Here is a 21,073-nt window from a genome sequence, read left to right on the forward strand (position 1 = left end):
TACACAAAGTTACTAAAAACTTACAAAGACGAATGATAGGCAAGGCTTAGCTAGGACAGCAACTTCATTGATGTTAATCACAGCCGCTGAGAGAGAAACAAGTTTGTATGCGGGGAGGAAAAAAAAAAAAAAGAGCGTCAAAGATCGCTAATTGCGACAGATGATCTTGTACTAAGCACAAATTCACATTCGCTGGAGGAGGTAAAGTATCACTCCCAATTGTTTTTAGATGAATGCATTTGCCAGCATATTGAATTTAGTGAGTAATGGTTTTCATTTTCATATTTTGTGGTATGACAAAGTTACTGCCGTTCGTTGCAGCTTGCGTTGAACACTGCCGGAGCGTCCGGTGAAAATATAGCTCCCGTTAAGGTAGCGTCAAGCTTGTGTATTTAACGGTAATATAAAAGCAGTGTTGTCAATAACGCGGTATCGTAATGCGTAACTAATCTGATTACTTTCTTTCAGTAAAGAACAATCTAACGCGTTCATTTTTCTAAATCAGTAATCTGAGTAAAATTACTTTCCTTGATGCCTGTGCGTTACTATTTTGTTATTGCCCCATAATGTGTGTAGAATGAAGAATACTGTAGTCATGGGAGTGACATCACATGTCACATTTTTTAATCGGGGATGGAACAAAAAGGGTCACGTGTATTACCATGATGCGTGAGCGCTGGGAGTTTGCGGCCAAAACAACATAGCCTTGCTACCTCACCAGGATGCAATGAAATAGGCAGGAGATATACTACAAACGGCTGCATTTGCACACTGGAAACACAGCCATTACTTCACATTTTTGTCCAGTAAAGATAACAAAAATATCTCCGTGCGCTGCAAACTTTGCGCTGGCTCAAAAAGACTGTCCACCGCTATAAGCATCCAATTCAAGCACCACTTGGAATTACAGCACAACAGGTAACACGACAGCCAGGACTTTTTGATACTGCTCGTGCTCAATCCTCGGTTCAAGCTCAGTTGTTGTTGAGGGTTTTGAAAGCTTAGGTTTTAAGAAATTCTAAATATCCATCTTGCCTCCTCAGCTGTAGTTTTGGCTAAGCAATGCAAACGGCTGTCTCTAAGGTTCTATAGTCACATGATCTGTTCAAAAAATAATTTGGACCCATTATGAAATACTTTGAAGGATTCCTGTTCATTTTATTCATTTGTGTTGTTTGTTTTATTGCTCTAAAACTTTTATAGACAACATTTTAAGGGCCATATTCAATGGTCTTTATTTTAAAGGGGAAGTTCAGAATTTTTTACATTAGGCTTAATCTTTGAGTTAGCCGGGGTTTAATTAGTCGTTGGAAATGATTTGAACAAATTCTGTGCAGTTTGACAGTTATTTGTTAGTTTCAGGGCTCCGGAGTGGCTAAGCTAGCGCGAGTCAATGGTGGTTGAAATCAACTCCTTCAACTAATTAAACCCCCGTTAACTCCAATATTAAGCCTTATGTGAAAAATTAAAATGGTCAAATTCGCCACATGTAGGACGTTTTGCCGACGGCGGACATTTTGGCAGAACGCCGGAACATATTTCCTCCACACCTTTCTCACCTTTTTAACCCCTGACCCATTTTCATGCCTGCAAATAAATCCATCCCTACCTTCCTCAGAGCAATCATCACTTCAGGGCGCCAAATTTAAATAAGCAAGTTGCTCTGCCCCATCTTGTATAAGAAAGAAAACTAATCAAGAATATCAGGTTGCTTGGTTAATATTGGTGATGATAATTGAAACCAAGAACTGTAGGTTAACAATAGCTTTGAGTAGATAGGAAATTGTTTAGCCATCTCTGGTTAATGGTGTTACTTTCTGTTAATCTATCGTTCGCTCATTTCCAATTTGAAGGGTGTATCCAACATCTTCCCGCAGAGTCTTAAAGGCCTTGGAAATACCACCTTCACAGCTTCAATCTTTTGGCACTCGAATTTATTGAAGAAAGCGAAGCAATGCAATTAAGCAATTAAGATGTTCCATTTGTGGGGCAAAAGAAGTGTGCAGCGGGATTGAATTCATTTAAGCACAATGATAGCCATCTTCTCTTTTTTAGTCACTTTTTATTTTCTCCGCTCATTTGTGCACATACTCTTGTCTTGTCACGGCAATGGAAACAAATGTGTGCTCAAATGGTCCTGAAGAGGTCACTTCTAAAGTGGGCCCTAAAAGGAGAAAAGGTCCTTGAATGTAATGGTCTTGATTTAGTTTTCTTTGTTGTCTAACCAATCAAATCCCTGTCAAATATTAGTTCTGAATTATGTAGTTCCTGAATGTTAAATTAAAACTGTGATTCTTCACAATGGCCAACCTTTATATAGAGAGGTTTGAAAAAGTATCTGACCCTTTTGGAATTTCTCACATTTCTGCATAAAATCACCACCAAATGTGATGTGATTTTTGTCAAAATCACACAGATAAAAAAAGCAGTGTCTGCTTTAACTAAAACCACCCAAACATTTATAGGCTTTTAATGAGGATAGTATGCAAACAATGACAGACGGGGGAAAAATAAGTAAGTGAACCATCACATTTAATATTTTGTGGCCCCCCTTTGGCAGCAATAACTTCAACCAGACTCTTTCTGTAGCTGCAGATCAGTTTGGCACATCAATCAGGACTAATCTTGGTCCATTGTTCTCTACAAAACTGCTGTAGTTCAGTCAGATTCCTGTGATGTCTGGCATGAATCGCTGTCTTTAGGTCATGCCACAGCATCTCAATGGGGTTCAAGTCTGGACTTTGACTTGGCAACTCCAGAACCTGTATTTTATTCTTCTGAAACCATTCTGAAGTTGATTTACTTCTGGGTTTTGAATCATTGTCTTGTTGCAGCATCCATCCTCTTTTTAGCTTCAACTTTCTGACAGATGGCCTCAGGTTTTCCTGAAAAACAGCCTGATTAACTTTTTAATTCATTCTTTCATTAATGGTTACAAGTTGTCCAGGCCCTGAGGCAGTAAAACAGCCCCAAATCATGATGCTCCCTCCCCTATGCCTCACGGTGGGGATGAGGTGTTGATGTTGGTGAGCGATTACATTGTTCCTCTACACATGACGTTGTGTGTTACTCCCAAACTTTGGTTTCATAAGTCCACCGAATATTTTGCCAAAACTTCTGTGGAGTGTCCATTGCGAACATTAAACGAGCAACAGTGTGTTTTTTGTAGACAGCAGTGCCTTTCTCCGTGGAGTCCTCCCATGAACACCTTTCTTGGCCATAGTTTTACATATAGTTGATATGTGCACAGAGATATTGGACTGTTCCAGTAATTTCTGTAAGTCTTTAGCAGACACGCTAGGGTTCTTTTTTTACCTCTCTGTATATTCTGCGCTGAACTCTTGGCATCATCTTCGGCGGAGGGCCACTCCATGAGATAGAAGCAACAGTGCCTAACTCTCAGTTTGTAGACAACATCTCTGACTGTCGATTGATGAACATCCACACTTTTAGAGATGGTTTTGTATCTTTTCCCAGCTTTATACAAATCAACAATCCTTGATCGCAGGTCTTCGGACAGCTCTTTTGACCGAGCCATGATGCACATCAAACAATGCTTCTCATCAAGACAATTCTTACCAGGTGTGTGTTTTATAGTGGGCAGGGTAGCCTTAAGCCACTCATCAGTGATGGGTCACACACCTGATTTAAATTGTTTGGTAAAAATTGGCTTAATTTGCTCTTTAAGTCTCTTTAGGCAGAGGGTTCACTTACTTATTTTCCCCATTCTGTCATTTTTTGCATGCTGTCCTCATTAAAATATGAAAACCTATAAATGTTTGGGTGGTTTTAGTTAGAGAACTGTTTTTACATCTCGTGATTTTATGCAGAAATGTGAGAAATTCCAAAAGGTTCAGATACCTTTTCATACCACTGTATTTAGTAATTCCTGTTCTTGCCTTTATTTGGCTTTTACCTTTGATTGGTTTACTGTTGCTTTAACCACACAACTGTTTGTGAAGATAGAATACTCAGTGATCTGGTGAGGTTTTAATTAGATGACTCCTCAAATGTTGTTTTCACAAAGTACAAGACAATTGCACACTTACAAGTTTTCCATTTTCAGTTGGCACGCTTGTGTCTTAAAACAAAGGCGTGATTAACATTTTTTTTAAGCGACTGCATTTACACAACCCAACGCGCACACAATTGGAGAAAGATTACAGTCGCGCTTAAATATTCCCGATAAGTTCAATTACACTCCCTGCAGAATTTATTTAGCCGAGCAAGCTAATGTTAATCAGCATTGTATTGGGGTTAATCTAGCCGGTTATTACCAATTTGCTCAGCGCAACGGATGCGACCGTGACGAAAGAAAAAGGCGTAAAGGGGTAGCAATCATTTCCCCAATCATGAGCGCGATGGCTTATAGACACTAAATGTTTGAGAGCAAACCATTTTCTCTCCAGCTGGCCTCTTTATAGATCATGAAAATATACTACTTAAATCAAAGGGAGACACACAGCGGCAGCCCTGCTGTTCAATAATGACTTTTGTATTGGAGATCATCTACCAGGGCTATCAGTCATGTCGAGCATCCACCACTCTGGGGGGAAAGCTAACAGAAAACGGTGACATATAAACCACCTCCTACTTGTGTTTTCCCTTAATACATACAAACGGCAGTGTCATACTGGCCTGATACTTTACACTAAAGCAAGTCAATATGGCAAATGGTTCCAAATTCACTGTCTGGTATTTTCGCAGTTGAAGACTCCCTGGTTGAGCTGGAAACGTACAATTGACCCCATCCGCCTCGCCGAGAATGGTGCAACATTACAACCTGAGGCAACGTGTTGTCATCCAAATGAGATAAGTTTATTTTCCGCCACCCGGCATTTGTCCCATCAGTCGGCAGGCGATAAAGCTGGAAAGGAGTGGCGGCGGGGGGTCGAGCTCCACACATGTGGTCAGGAAGGCTGGGCCACCGCCCAAATGTCTGCCTCTGCCTTCTGTGCAGGCGCAGGCAGGAAAAGCGGGAGGTTGACAATATTGAGGTACAAATTTCCTCTAATCGGAGCGTGATGGTCTACAGGCTCCAGAGGGAAGGCGAACTGCTGCTGCGCAGTGCCAACACACGGCAAGATGGATGCAACGTCAGCAGGTGGGATGGTGGCGGGGGGTGAGGCTTTACAGGGGTATGGGTGATGTTTCAAGGGATCCCAGCCCTATGGTGGACCACTCATGTGTGCTCTCAGCAGGTCGGCGCTCTGCCCTGGAGAAAGGCGCCTGGCAGACAAGAACTGGCAACCACATAGAGGTGAAACTTTTACAACTTTAAAGCCTCTTATTGGACAGAGATTAATTACCTGGACAATAATTGGAATGCCAACTTTTAAAACGGACTTTAAAGGCCCAGATTTCTATCTCCACTTTTGATTTGCAGTGGATCACAGAGCGGAACTTTTGGGCCATTTTGAGATTGACTACTGTTGTAAGTAGGAGTGGGAACCTCTTGTTACCTCACGATACGATACGATACAAAGCTCACGATAACGATGATCAGACAATATGGCAATACAACGATTATCGATACGTTGGTCAGGAAATCATTCTAGGATATTCTACAAACAACTAATAAACAGAAAAACAAGCTTGTGCTGTGAATTGGAATGAGATTATCACTAGTAGACGTCCAATCCATTTGAACTGGGAGGGTGGCAGCGAATGAACAGTCGTTCATTTGCTGCCATCCCTCCTACTTCAAACGGATTGAACGTCTATGGCCGTCAGTGGCAGCCAGTGCCAGGCCATGAGGTAATTTTGGGCCATTTAAGGTCATTTGCCTGTTGATTTTCAGTTACTTCCTGTTGATTTTGGGGTATTTTATGGGTCTCTTCCTGTTTTTTTTTAGTTACAGAACAGGAGTTCTGGGAGTCACTCAAATAAATAGGCAGTGACTCAACAGGAAACGACCTGTAAATGAACAGCAAGTGACCTGTAAATGCCCCGAAAATCTGACAGAATGCGAATGCTCCGGTTTCGAATTAGTGCTGCAACGATTAATCAATTAACTCAAGTATTCGATTAGAAAAAAAGATTCAAATAAAAATTTTGCTGCTTCGAGTATTTGTTTAATTAAAGTGGCGTTGTAATGGTTTGTTTTGAAAGTGCATTTGTTTTTACATATTTGGGTGGATACTGAATCCATCTGCTCCCTGTTAAGACCAACATAAGCGTTTGTATTGAGCTAATGATTTTTTAAATGCATTCATAAGTTTAAAGGTATATTTAGCCATTTTTTGTGGTAATATGTGTCTGAGCCATTTGTATAGAGCAGGGGTGTCCAAACTTTTTGCAAAGGGGGCCAGATTTGGTGTGGTAAAAATGTTGGGGGCCGAGCTTGGCTGACGTCCTTTACGTAGAACAATATATTTAAGCAAATTTTAGCAAGCTATTCTGTGCGTCACATTTGCTTTTTTATTATTATTATTATTTTATTAATAATTTCAACAATCTCGCAACTAGCCTTTGTGGCGTTCTCTTTCGACCCTTGCGAAATACTGCTGCTGTGAAATTAAACTAGCTACATGTTGCTTCAATTTCTTGCTGTAATCTTTCATGTAATCTTGTCGTACATGTCAGCGCGTCTTGTTTAGTAATATTGCCTCACATTGAACTCTTTAAAAACAGCGACTGTCTCTTTGCAAATGAGGCAGACACAGTTGTTGTGTATGTTAGTGAAGAAGTAGTCCAATTTTCACCTATTCTTGATGCTTCGGCCGTCACAGTCAACTTTTTTTGTTGTTGATTGGCGCCATTTTAGAAAATTGGGAGTAAATGGTCATACGGGGTAACGTTGCTTAGAGTGCTGCTGCCTTTTAGTGGGTAAATGAGGAGCAGCATTTAGTGTGTAAGCTACTTCATATGTTGGTAGCAGTACTGCTGACCAATTTATTAAGTCTGTGTGCGGGCCAGACGTGATTGATTTTATGACAGAGGCTGGGGGCCGGATGAAATTTGACCATGGGCCGCATTTGGCCCCCGGGCCGGACTTTGGACATGTTTGGTTTAGAGCATTGTAAAAAAGCATTAGCATTTTATAGCATTTAAGCTAGCGTAAGTTAGCCAAATGTTCTTTTGTTGTACATAGATCCTCTTTGTCTTTTCTTTTTTTTAATATATACCGTGTGAGGCTTAGCTCAGGTATTTTTTAATGTTCCTTATCCGATTACTCGATTATTCGAACTACGTAGTTCATCAATTAATCGACTACTGAAATAATCGATAGCTGCAGCCCTATTTCCAATGAACGAACGTTCCCAGTGTAAATGGATTGGGCTCCGAGCACCGTCAATGGCAGCCTTAGTTACCTGAGACACTATTATGGTGGAAGATTTTGGTAGGAACTTGTTGGTTCCTTTTTTATTTGATCTTTTTTTTATTTGTAGACATTAACACCTTTTTAAAACGATATCTCGATTCTTGGCAGGAGCATATCGATAACCTTTTGGGATACAAAGTATCACGATATATCACCATTTTTGTACCATATTTTGTCACACCCCTAGTTGTAAGAACAAGATACAAATTGAGATCTGTATTTTGCACACACAAAATGACTACAGACACAATCATTTGGCCCTTCTAACTGTCATTACGCAGGAAATTTGCAGCTTGTTAGATTCACATTTCTTGTACAAAATCATCCCAATCGCGTGCGGTTTGCTCATTGTTGAATTGTTTTTAAGGGCACTTTCACATTACACCAAGAGGACCAGGGTCAGGTTGGAGAGCTACCTCGAAAAATACCTTGCAAATGACTTGTTGAAAAGGTTCAGTATTCACACTGCGCCAACCGAACTTTCCAAGTAGCATCACGTGGACGGAAGGCGCACACATTAATTGGACAAATTTAGAAGAGGAAATACCTGCCTCCTGGGAGGGGAAAGAGCGTGGAGCGTCACAGCAGCTGCACGTTATGTAGCATAAGCGCACCCTGGTCCACTTGCATTCACAAGCGAAGCAGGGTGCGCTTAAAGGGGAAGTTCAGGATTTTTGACATCAGGTGGTGGAGTTGATGTCAACAAATTCCGTGTAGTTTGTTAGTTATTTGTTAGTTTCAGGACTCCGAGTGGCTATGCTAGCGCGTGTCAATTGGACCATTTTAGCATTCTAATAAAAAACAACATATCCACACATGACAATCATTGATGACCCATCCAATCAATAGTGTTGGTTATGTTTTCAGGATAAAGTTATTAAAACTTACCATTGCATGTCAATAATTGCAGTATGAACAGCAACATTTGTAATCCAGAAGCTCTGCAGAGGAGCAGGGCGGAGTGTCAGTTTTTTCACCGCGGATTTTTTATGTCGTAGCCAGCAGCAAGTACCGTATTGGCCCAAATATAAGACGGGTTTTTTTGCATTGAAATAAAATTGAAAAAGAGGGGTTCGTCTTATATTCGCGGTCTCGACATTATACCCATTCATGACGGTAGATGGCGCCAGATATCATTGAAGCGATGTTCTGTCATGACAGATCTCAGCGGTTTAGACATTATACCCATTCACGACGCCAAATGGCGCCAGATATCATTGAAGCGATGTACTGTCATGACATCTCAGCTACTCTCAAGTTTGCATTATTTTATTGCAAGGTTTTTCCTTATTTAGATTTGTTTCAAGACTACAATTACAGTTGGACTTCACTTTGATGGTTAACGCAGTTATTGCAATTTTGTTGTTTTATCAAAATAGATTGGTTTATTTACATTTCAAAAACCAGAAGCCATTCATTTACGAATGTGACAGCACTTTAGTTTACATATTTAAATGTTCAGATATTAAGATTTGAATGAGGCAAAATAACATGCTTTTTCTCTCAAATATATTGTTATAATCATTTGTTTTGGATGTACTGTAATTATTTTCTGTATAAAAATCAATTTGGTGTTCAAAAAGTCTTTTTTTCAAACTTGAGTCTATAAAAAGAGGGGGTCGTCTTATAATCAGGGCCGTCTTATATTTGGGCCAATACGGTAACTTATTTATATTATTCCTCGTTCTTCATAATGAATTTGTGGAACATTTCCTTTGCCCATTTCTTCTGTTTCCACAGCCTCTAAATGCATATTTTGCCATGTTGCCGGCCGTCAGTTAACTCAGCAGACTGATGCTGCATTCAAGGAAGGTGGGAAGTCAGTTTCCAACCTCCGATCTGGAAAAATACCATTGGAACGCCACCACTATTTATCGCTTACGAGAAGGCAGGTTTGCTCGAGGTCAAAATGTCTTCTGATGGCCAAAATAAAAAACAACTTGTCGCGATCAGCCATCTTTGTTGTTTACATTCGCTTGGAACGCTTTGAAGTCAAACTGGTACCCTCCGAGCGGGTTTAGTCTGACTTCCCACCTTCCTCGAATGCAGCGTGAGCACGAGTGGCCGAAGCACTCCTCTTTTTTTGTGGTCGTATTACGACTCTAAAAAAATAGTCCTGCAGAATGAAATGAATTACGGCAGTTTAGGGGCCGTTTACATGGTGACTCTCAGATAATACGAACAATTTCAAATTTGCATTTGCATTTGCGTCTCCATTTGAACAATGTCGCAATTCCGCATGAAAACGATGTAGTATTCATGCCAGGCCCAAGGGGGCAGTGCAGATTTACTGGGCGACAGAGAATGATGCACTTTGACCCCACCAAGCTCCCTCAGCCCGGAAAAAAATATGCCCGCCCACTCGAAGAAATGTCATCATTCTTTTGTTCAAAATGGCACAAAAATTTAAACGTTAAACATATTTAATTTATAAATATTATTAAAACAGTAAATTAAAGCCAACATTCCGCCATATTTGCTGTTTTTAATGTTTAGTAGCACTGCTGCGCACGTCCAATGTGACGTGTACGAGTGCTGACGTTAACAGCGCTGTCTCGCGCCGCAGGAGCCTTTGATATGCATGCCGCAGAAGCCCCCCTTAACCCCCCGCAATCGGATTCTTCCACTTTGGAGGCAGGATTCAGAATTTTTTGCCTTCACCGACACCATATGCACGCGAAACGAGTCCGCAACTCAGTCATTGCGTCTTTGTGTCGCAAAGTCGCCATGTAAACTGCCCCTTAGTGTGACATTGTTTTGGCCACAAAGGTGTTTTGGAACAATGATCTGCGTTTTGAATTTATTTGACTATGTTGGATCTGTTTGTAGATCTGTATCATTATTTTTTGGCTTACTATGAAGGTGCCGTTGATTCGTGCTAGCTTAGCCCTGAAACTAACAAATAGCTTGCAAACTGCACGGAATTTGTTGGAATCCACTCCACTAACTAATTAAACCCCTGCTAACTCAAAGATTAAGCCTTATATCAAAAATTCTAAACCTCCACCTTAAAGCGGACCGAGAACCATGATTTTTGAGCGGACCAGAGTTTGTGTGTTTGGTCTGTACAAGAACTTGAATGCACATTCACATTTACAAATCGAACCAGACTATCTGAGAAAAAGAACTCTGGTCCGTTTAAAAACGGGCCAAACAGTGATAGTGTAAAAGCGCCCTAAGTGTGTCTGACAACATAAATGGTGAGCTTTCAGTCAAATCTAACTTTCCACTTTGAACTTATTCAACATCAGGTGTGATGATTGAAAGATAAGCAATATGAAGATGTTCATGAGAGCAATTACTTTCACTTAATGCCCATTTCTCGCATGGGATTACAGTCATGAGTGTAAAAGACCTGCGGACTCATCCGCCCGAGAGATGTACTCTGATGCAGCGGCCTTGCGGATAAACCAATTTAAACATTCATCACATACTTGCTATCTTGCGATGATCCTTTCATTACGCCGCCCCAAATTTGAGAGTAAGCCGGGAATCACGGGTCACGAGGAGGTGCATAGGGAACTCTTAACGCAAAGCTGTCGATTTAAAGTTTCAATAAACTTGAAAGTTTTTTGCTGTTGTTTGTTTAAGGGTGTGAGAAATTGATGTAGTTACCTGTAGAAAGCATGTTTCAGTACTTTGATAAGCAGTCTTGGGAATAACGCCGTTACATAACGGCGTTATTTTTTTCAGTAACGGGGTAATCTAACTAATTATTTTTTCCCCCGTTACAATGCCGTTACCGTAACTGACGGTCAAAAGTGGTGCGTTACTTACCCTGAATAAATTGAAGAAACTACCAGCTGTAGCGAGTCTGCTCTGTTTATTTGTCATCCAAGACTTGGGGTGCGTTCAGGTTCAAGAATAGCGCACGTGTTTTGTTTTGTGCTTTTTCTTAGCATAGATGTACCACACAGGACGTGCTGGCACTCTGTTTCTTTAATAGCACATATAACTTCAACATTAACACAAACGTACGGCTCTCGGCAGGCTGTGTCTCTAACTCACTCCCGCATCATGTGAGCAAAACAATATTGGCACCGTGTGCACTTTAGGGTGCCTCAGATAATTCTGTATCAGAATATTACAGCACGTACAGTACTTCTTATGACTCCAGGCTGTTTGTCCCTGCTCATTCAATTAGACAATGCTTTCCAAAGCTTGCTAACGTTTTTGTTTTTGCTACACCTGAATGCTAGCTTCGTTTCCATCCCCCACTGTCAGCCAGCAAGAATGTTGCTTCCATCTTGCGGACGGCAGACGCTTTGAGGGTGACGGGAGGAGTAGGGGGACGACGCTACCTGAATGCACCACTTGGATAGATGTGATGGAAGTGATTGTGATTGGCTGAGGGTTAGAGTCATGTGTCATGGTGAGCCAATCAGAGCCGTTGTTTTCACACACAAACCGGAACAGCGTGTGCGGCAAACACACAAACGCAAAAATAATGCAGAGGGATATGATGGCAGAGCATTCAGAGGAAAATTTGTCCTTTACGAGGTGGAGATATAAACACTATTTCAAGTCAAAATACTTGAAGTACAGTAGGCTATGTCTAATTGACCAGTTGTCTCAGGTTGTAAGAGTTAGATTTAATTGATTAAACTCACTTTATATTGTTTACTGCTGATTGTTATTTTATTATATTGTTTACTGTTTATTTTTGTTGCACTTCAAGTGTAGGATAAATCTGTTGCTGGTGAGGTGCAATAAATATTACAAGGTTCAAAAACACAACTACCTGTCAGTTCTTCTCTATTCAACTGACTCGAATACTGCTCAGATAATTTCAAATTCTTTGAGATACAACAACTTCTTTTTAAAGTAACGGAAATAATTACTTTCCCTGGTAACTAGTTACTTTTACTATAGAGTAATTCAGTTACTAACTCATTTACTTTTTGGAGGAAGTAGTGAGTAACTATAACTAATTACTTTTTTAAAGTATCGTGCCCAACACTGTTGATAAGAGAGGGACAAAAAAATTTAAAAATTGAATTTCAACAACTTTTTGGCCTACACAAGCTGAGAGGAATGCGTGCAATTATTCCATAAACTGGTCCTTGATTGTTTGAAAACACCATAAATTCTTGCCATGCAGAACCAGCTGTGGTGAGACCCAAACAAGGAACGCTTTCATTGTTTGGCCAAGTTGTGCGAATGTTACTGGGCTATTAAGATTATGTAAATGACTCCAAACTTCACTTTGGTGGAGACAAGAGCAGAACCCAACATTCTCCTAAATGATCACCCAAATCATTGTGAGCACATTGTTAGATAAACAGTCTCCGTTACCACGAAACATTACTGTATGTATCACTTTTTTTCCCCTTATAATTGCAGTAAGGCATACACTACTCCCATCGCATGGGAGCCCATTCTAGGAAATGTTCCAGCTCCAAATCCAAGCTAAGCATCTGAGTACACCCGGAGCCATTTTCCATGCACTTTGAAACGGGTCAGAACAACACCAAAGTTGACGCGTTAACATGGAAAAGAAGCAAGCGAGGAGGACTTGTATGGTCTCAAATGAGCAGTCGGGGGCATTTGCCAGCACAGGGGGTGGATGAACAAGCACCCCCTAGAGGAACAAGAGGGAGGAGGTGAAGGAGGGAAAGGCGATATCCATAGCAACAGTCAAGTCCCCAGCTGTCATGTTTGGGCTGAGATAGGTGCCGCGAGCCCAGGGACCACTTAACCTCGGCCGCACTTCAACTCAGGAAGTGAAGATGCTGCTTCGTGCCTCACTTAAAATGCAAACTTTACATCCCCCTTGCATCCCACACAGGGAAGGGTTGGGGGGCTCTTTTGAATTAACCCAGGGAGCTATGCAAAGTGGTCTCTCTTCAGAAATAATTAACCATCAATGCTCGGGGATGTCATTGAAATTAAGACCAAAAAAAAGATGATAACATCAAGCTAAGCGTATAAACACAATGAATCCCGAGTTTATCACCATGTGTCCTTGAGAATGTTTGCTTGTTGACATTTATTGTTGCCAGACTCTATTTTACAACATTAATTAATATAAGATTTAAATCCATATTAAATCCATGATACAGTTGGGGAAGCCCCTGTGCATCAAGCTGGAATGTCAAAATAAAAGCCTGCTTCGTAAATATTTCTATAAAAGAGTAAAATTAAGCGCTTCAAACTGCCACTGGACAACTCTTTTCACCCAATTACAATGTACTTGATGCTGCATGGATGATCTGCAACAAGAAAGTAACTTTTACTCAATAATTGAGAGAAAAGTTCATTTTTATGAAAATACAGCCCACTAATTGGTGTGTTGGATTTGGACTTTTTTTTTTTTTTTTTTTTTTTTTTTTTTTTACAACAGACGTGAAAAAGTTGAATTCATAGTCACGGATTTGTTCATTTAAGTATGCCTGCAAAATATTATTGGAACGAAAAATTTACACGCTGTGTAAGCTTACTTTGTAGGGGTGTACAAAGCTAGAATTCTGCTCAAAAAGTAGCAGGTATGTAAAGAAAATAATCCAACAACAATTTGCCTTTCAGACCCTTTCAGATTGGTCAGCTTTCTTTCTGAAAGAACGAAGAAAAAAGAAGTCCTTTGCTAAAGATAAAAGCAATCCCAATGACAAAGATTTTAGCATGTATTTTACAAATGAAATGCCTCAATGAATCTTTTTTTTTTTCTTATGAACGGTCTTCAAAAGCTTTATTGGTGGATTTTCTCAAGTTAAAGCGCTACACAGAAATTAATCAATTTAATTGTGTAAGCAGGATCTGCGTATTATTCTTATTATTCAATTACAGGTGTTTTAGCTCATTTCAATTTATTTTATCTAAATGGACTATAAATGTGATCTAGTATTCATTTATATTGTATATTTTATATTGTATAACTTTAGTTCCTGTGTGAATATTAATTCCTATTTGTTTTGTTGTGGTAGGAGGGTTTTGTATTGAAGACGGGGCCGTGTTGGTTATTATTATAGCTGAGAAAACACCAGTAAATCAACAAAGACAAGTCAACTGTGCCCTGATCTACCACTCAATAGATCTGATGGACTCAAAAACTGGGTTCCGATTGCATATTAGTTTGAAAATCGACCGGATCCACCGTATTTTTACACGAGTGACTTCCGGTCTGCCCAATCCTACCCAGTAGTATTGACGCAGGGGGGCCGCGTCAAATAAAAAACTCTGCTGTTCTTTTCGCGTGCGACACGTTTAGCGCTTCTGGGATGCGCTCAACATGCGGCCGCACTGCGACTGGTGTGCATTGGCTGATTGACTTTAATGGCCGCGTTTCACTGCGTTATCGCGGCGGGATCGGTGACGCGCCGTTGACGTTTCTGGTATGTTACCAGGGTTATACTGTCCTACCATGTTGGTCCTCATTATAGTAGAGAAGACGGAGTAAACATAATCTACACAAAGAAACTGTAACCCTATCGACTCACAGCCTCGAAAAGTACAGGTTACATTACGTCAGAAACTCGTTCGGTACGCCTCTGTTCCGAACCGAGCACCCCGAACCGAAACGTTTCAATACAAATACATGTCTCGTTAGACCCTTACTACTTAGTAAATTGTTTTGTACATTACAAACTTGGAGGTAAATTTCATGACATGAAAAAAATCACTTGAGAAGAACTGAAACATTTTTGTTTTAAATCGAATCTACATTACAAATTTGGAATTCCTGTAAATTTCAAATGGAAAACTTCAATTTGCATGTTCAGCTATTAAACTAAATTGTGACCAACTTGCATAAACTTGAATAGGGTCTCATCTAATCGGACTTCGGTTTGTATTTCCCGTAAAAATTTCGCATCTTAAATCAGCACTGCACGCGAATGTTGTGGCTAGGGTGGTTTTCAAAATCAGGTTTCAAACTGGCCTTAAATTCTGAGTAAAAAAAACTGATTGACTGTTCATACAGATTCTGCCTTTGGAACCATGACGGCTCTCTGGAGATAGTTTCCAACCATATTGCTGTCTACAGTCCAGTCAAAATGGTGGTTGTTGTTTTGCAAGAGAAACTATGGCATTGTCCTAACACAGCAGTCCCCTTCTGGGGTAAACGGCCGTCTAATCAAGCTCCCACTTTCACTGCAGCTGCTTTACAGCGAGCGATGGCTCTGACCTCTGAGGGGCCCGCCTTCTGAGCCCCCCCCCCCACCCATCCTCCTCCGCTCCTTGGGGACCCTTCAACAAGCTTTAGAGGCCAAATGAGGTGTAAGTCTATTAAAAGGGAGTTTGTGTGTAGATCACAGTCCCTCTGGGGGCGGTAGCTTTTTTGCCTTGTCATTCAGGTGCGGCTAATTTCCGTCTGCTCGTCGAGGCCCCGCCCACTCTCGTACCAGGGCCCGCTACTAGAATTTCAAATGACGAGCGTCTCTCGGCAGAGGCAGGTGATTTATTATTAGAACACCACGGTGACACAAAGAGACGTGGCTTTAATGGCATGGATTCTTTTTCCATTCCGTGCGGCAGGGCCGTGTGCACCGATTCATTTATGAGACTCATAACTGGAGTGCAAATATCACCGCATGCAAATGAGGAGGGCGGCCACTTTAAAAAAATCACTTTTAGAATCCATACATGGGAAGTTCCGAAATGTAGCAGAACCTTAACTGTGGAGTTGAATTTGTTGTGAAGCTTCACTCATATATTAAATCCAACTAAATTAACCCTCTATGGAGCATTTAACTCATGGGCTGCCACTGACAGCGTTCGATGTCCAATTGACTCGGAGAAGCTGGCAGCTACCAGCCCGTACAGTCAAAATGGATTGGACACCTGGCACCATCAATAGCGCTGAAACATACACATTCACAACTAGGGTTGTTCCGTTCATGTTTTTTGCTCCCGATCCGATCCCGATCGTTTTAGTTTGAGTATCTGCCAATCCCGATATTTCCCGATCCGATTGCTTTTTTTTTTTTTTTGCTCCCGATTCAATTCCAATCATTCCCGATAATTTTTCCCGATTATATACATTTTGGCAATGCATTAAGAAAAAACTGAATAAAACTCGGACGAATATATACATTCAACATACGGTACATAAGTACTGTATTTGTTTATTATGACAATAAATCCTGAAGATTATGTACATACATTATTAACATTCTTTCTGAGAGAGGGATCCACGGATAGAAAGACTTGTAATTCTTAAAGCATAAATGTGACTTTGTATATTGTGCCTAAATATTGCCATTTAACCCTGTGCCCCTGTTTAACACACCAATATCCCTGTCTACTCTAGATATAATACTACAGGATAGATCAGAATGTCGTCATAGAAATCCATTGATTGGACCGCTAGCAGTACATCTTGTTCTGTGTAGATAATATATGTATGTGCGCTTGTCCTCGATAATAACGTATTACTAGGCCGCGGGCGCAGCAATTTTGTTCCCGGAAATAATTAGCCACCACACGAGCGAAGATGACTGGGAAATAGACGTCTTTGGAAATATTTTTTACGGCGAAAAGGGCACCTGACGAGCCAGAAGATAAGCCTACAACCTCGAAGACCCACGAACTGCGAAAGAGTGGATTCGTGACCCATTTGTGGATAAACCGAGTGATTCGAGCATGTCTGGGCAACAGGAGGATCAGCTTGTAGAGATCGCAAATGACGGCAACCTTAAACATACATTTGAGACAACAACTCTACCGAGGTTCTGGATTAAAGTCATTCCGGAATATCCTGACATCACAACGAGAGCATTGAAAACCTTGCTACGATTTCCAACCATCATATCTTTGTGAAGCGGGCTTCTTAATTAATGCTTAACGACAAGGCGAAGTCATTAATGGTGAGAGAGCGGTGTGCAGATGTTGTGTGCAGCTAACATGGCAGGATGTATCTGAGGAGAATTTTTCTACATGTCCTTCCATGATCAAACGTAAGTTAATATTCCTTTCTTTGAAAGAAAGTTTGTAGTGTTTACTTTGGAATCGCTGCATTTGCGGCCATGTTTAACGTTACGTGCATGCGCAGAACCGCACCGTTGCAATTTTTGATGGGTTGCAAAATTTGTCAGAACACCGGTCCGTGAAAAAAAGACTCAAATAACACCATTCCGTGGTGCAAAAAAGGTTGGGGACCCATGCTCTATATGAACAAGTGGAATAGATTGGATAGCGACTAGAGCTGGAAATGTTTGGGCACCTACAATTCGTTTATGATTACGATTCAGAGGCTCCGATTCGAATATAAAACGATTATTGATGCACCCCCCTTTTTTTTTTTTTTTTTAAATGTTTTGTACATCAGTTCCAAAATTGTTCAAATATCCTTCTCAGGCTAAACCAAACTACTTTTTCAGTATCAAGTTAACATATAACAGTAAACAAATATACAAAAATAACAGTAAATAAAAAACTCCAGTCCCCATTCTGTATCAGCAGCTTTAAACTACATTCAATCAATGTTGTGGATCAACTGTTACAGTTGTTAAAATTGCTCCCGTTATTCCATAATATCCCTCCTGTCTACTTTTGTCAAAGTTTTAACACTATTTCATCATTTAAAGATAGATTCAAGACAAGACTCTGCCGATTTAGGAGTATTTTAGAGTTTAGTATTTTAAAGTTAATTAGTTTCGCTACAACAGAGCCTTCTAGAGAGGTCTACTGCTTTAAGATGGCGGCTGTTCACTTACGCCAGAAAGTCTGTCATTTCGCATCTCTGTTCAATCTAACACCGACATCGTCTGTCATTTGCATCTAGTTCTACATATATATGATATCTACTGTAGCCGTATGAGTGTAGCAACTAGCAACTGGACGTTCTTTGTAGCCGCTGTCAGCCGCAGTCAGGTATGATTGTTTTTTTGTTTTGTTTTTTTTATCTAGCGGCATGAGTTGAACATGATATTTACTCTCGGTCCATTCCTCATTGCGTCCCAAAGACCGCGCTGACTGTGTTTTACTTCCGCTTTACCTGGTATAATTCAATTATCGGAATTTGGATATTTGTGAATCGTTCTCGAATCTTCCACGGCCGAATCACGAATAATCTAAGAATCGGAAATTTTGCACGCCTCTAATAGCGACGCACTGGAGGGGCTCTCAACCTTACTCTATGAAGTAAGGGGAAACTGACAGATTTATGATCATATTTAAGTTAACAATGAGCGGTTATATTATCAGTGATTTAAAGTAATGTTCTGGCAACTTCATAGTGAATATGACAGCATTTTTTGTGATTTTTTTTTTTTTTTCCCAATAAAACACCAAATTATTTAGGGGGGCTTAAAAATTTTAGGGGGGCTGAAGCACCCACTAAAATACGCCTAACAACGCCACTGCTCATCAGGCTTGGCCCCTTGTCACTGTATTCCATTGATGTCCAACCATGTTTATACCGCTTACAGCCACTTGGGGGCATATTTGCTCGGTATCTGGGGACTGCTACAATATGTTGTGATGTATTAACCCCCTCCTTTTGGGCAGAGGAGCATCTTTTCCCGATCAAGCGCTGACAGAGTTTGTCAGAAAGGGAACGGGGTCAGCGGTGCAGCATTAACCTCAGGGAGGCCATCTCTGTGCAGTGCATTAGTCACACAGGGGATGGGGGCCGGTAGGGGGGGTGAGCCGCTGAAGGTGGGGTGCCGTAATAGATTATTGACTGGCGGGCAGCGGCCTGCGCCTCACCATGTGGTCCTAAACCTGCACTGACCTCTTCATCCCTAATGCAGGAAAAGGCCCATCTCCAGAAAACTCACAGATCTGCATGTAATACTCCAAACATGACAAATGGGAAACAGATAAGTGATTTTTTTCACGTGTTTGTTGGTAGGACAAAAAAAAAAAGCATATTCACTCCTGGCTATAAAATGGCAGTCATCAGAGGGAAAGTGCTGAAAGGAAAAAAACAAAAACAATTGCTTCCACTAACTTAGAGTAGCTAATTAAAAAGGTAGGCAATTTCTCTCCAACAGTCACACTCAGGATCTTTAATTGAAATCAAAATGGATAGCGCTCAGAAGGAAAACGGGAAGCAGGTTGGCAGAAGGCGGGGTGCGGAGGTGTCGCCATTTTACTGGTCTTACTGGCAAATGGGGTTTTATCATAATTAGATTTGGTTTAGATGTTGAAGAAGCGACACAAAAAATTGATTACTTTAAAGGGTATTATAATACTAAGGGGCTGTGAGATATCAATAGAACCGTTATGTGGCAAGATAACAAATATTAATAAAGTTAACCGAAAAATAAATCACATTCATGAGCAATTATCGAAAATAGATCGAAAATTATGGACATTTCCGAAAGTATTCCAGAAACAGCAGAATGGGGCGGAGACGTCACAACAAGGAAACAAAAGGTCGAGGCAGGTGCCATCCTTGTTCATCGACGAGAGAGTTGCGTTCGTGTTTTATCCAAAAATCGCTAAAATGGTTCAAACCTGTCATGCTATGCGGTGTACAAATAGCCATTTGTCGCAATGTAGTACCCATGAGTTCCCGAACGCGAGAAAAAGAGCTGGACTACGCAGACAATGAGTGAAGTTCGTCCGTGCTAAGAGGGCTAATTTTGCAGACCCAGCCTCTGGCAAGGTTTTTGTGCAGTGCACATTTTACACCTGAAAGCTATTCGAACTATGGACAAATGAAATCAGGTTTTGCAAAGAAATTGCTGCTGAAAGCAGATGCGGTGTCTACCATACACGCGCAGCCACCTAAATGTCCCGAGATATTAAGAAAGAGGACGATGACTGGCTCTGATGAGACCACCCCACCACCCCAGGCTAACCAAAGGAGCGGAGCAGCCAAGCTCGAAATGGCCAGAGTGAGTACTCTTTTATAATAAAAAACATCACGCATTATATATAGGACTGGACACATGTATAAATTATCGCTCGTAAAATATATAGAACAAATCCTCTAATCCCATTCATATTTGTGTCTGTTGGCAGAGCGAAAACCTATGATAGCAGAATAAATGATAATTATTCTATACATTACTTTATTTTGCGGTCACGGTGTATCAGCTTCACAAAAAGAAATGCAAAACAAACCATTCGGTGTTTCCCACACGATCTGTTGCCGGTGTTTCATCAGTGTGATTGCTCCCCTCAATGATCCTTTCATTAGGCTGCATTGGCTTTAGTTTGGGCTCAAATTGATAACTCAAAACACCAAAGAAAGGTTCATAACTCTCCTCGTCACCATTAGAAGAACGTTCGTTTTGTCGGATTCGTCACTGCAACTACAAACAAAATTGTCCGCCATCATCACCGCCATTCAGTACTAAGCACTGAGCCGGTTGTTTCCTTCTTGTGACGTCACGCACACAATATGTTAGATTTCCGGGATCTCAGGCGCCGGTCGTTTTAGCTTGACAATCAATCCAAATTTCTATCATTTTCTTGGTGTTGCGATGTGTGTAATTACACGAAGTGGCATGATATGAATACAAAAGGCATGCGTTTATGGATAAATGATGGAATATTAGCATTTCCCCAGGTGTTGTAATACCCTTTAATTTTAGGAAAAGAAATTGCAAGTGTTTTTTTACATGGACACAATATAATATACAATACACAATATACGCCTTGAAAGGAAATCTCCACAGGGAAAAAACAAAACAAAAAACAATCCAACAACAGTAATCCTCCTGTATGGCAATGTGTCCCAATGCTTATGTTCATGTCGCTTATTTTCCCCTCATAACATGATTTCCCTTTGGCTCAGTAATTCATCTCCGAACACTAATTTACCCCCCGTTGTCAGCCCTGTATGGGCACGATGCGGAA

The 21,073-nt window shown here is 40.8% G+C and overlaps 1 protein-coding gene across 1 annotated transcript in view; it reads right to left on the reverse strand.

Annotated features, from left to right (window-relative positions):
* Nucleotides 1-4,050: 4,050 nt before the first annotated feature.
* Nucleotides 4,051-21,073, reverse strand: part of fbxl15 (F-box and leucine-rich repeat protein 15) — a 38,797-nt gene continuing 21,774 nt past the window's right edge. Inside the window, 1 exon segment of the mRNA XM_057825513.1 lies at nucleotides 4,051-5,243. Coding sequence (XP_057681496.1) covers nucleotides 5,169-5,243 — 75 coding nt within the window. The 3' untranslated portion in view covers nucleotides 4,051-5,168.

The sequence above is a fragment of the Corythoichthys intestinalis genome, chromosome 21 (genome assembly GCF_030265065.1).
Source record: "Corythoichthys intestinalis isolate RoL2023-P3 chromosome 21, ASM3026506v1, whole genome shotgun sequence".
Classification (NCBI taxonomy): domain Eukaryota; kingdom Metazoa; phylum Chordata; class Actinopteri; order Syngnathiformes; family Syngnathidae; genus Corythoichthys; species Corythoichthys intestinalis.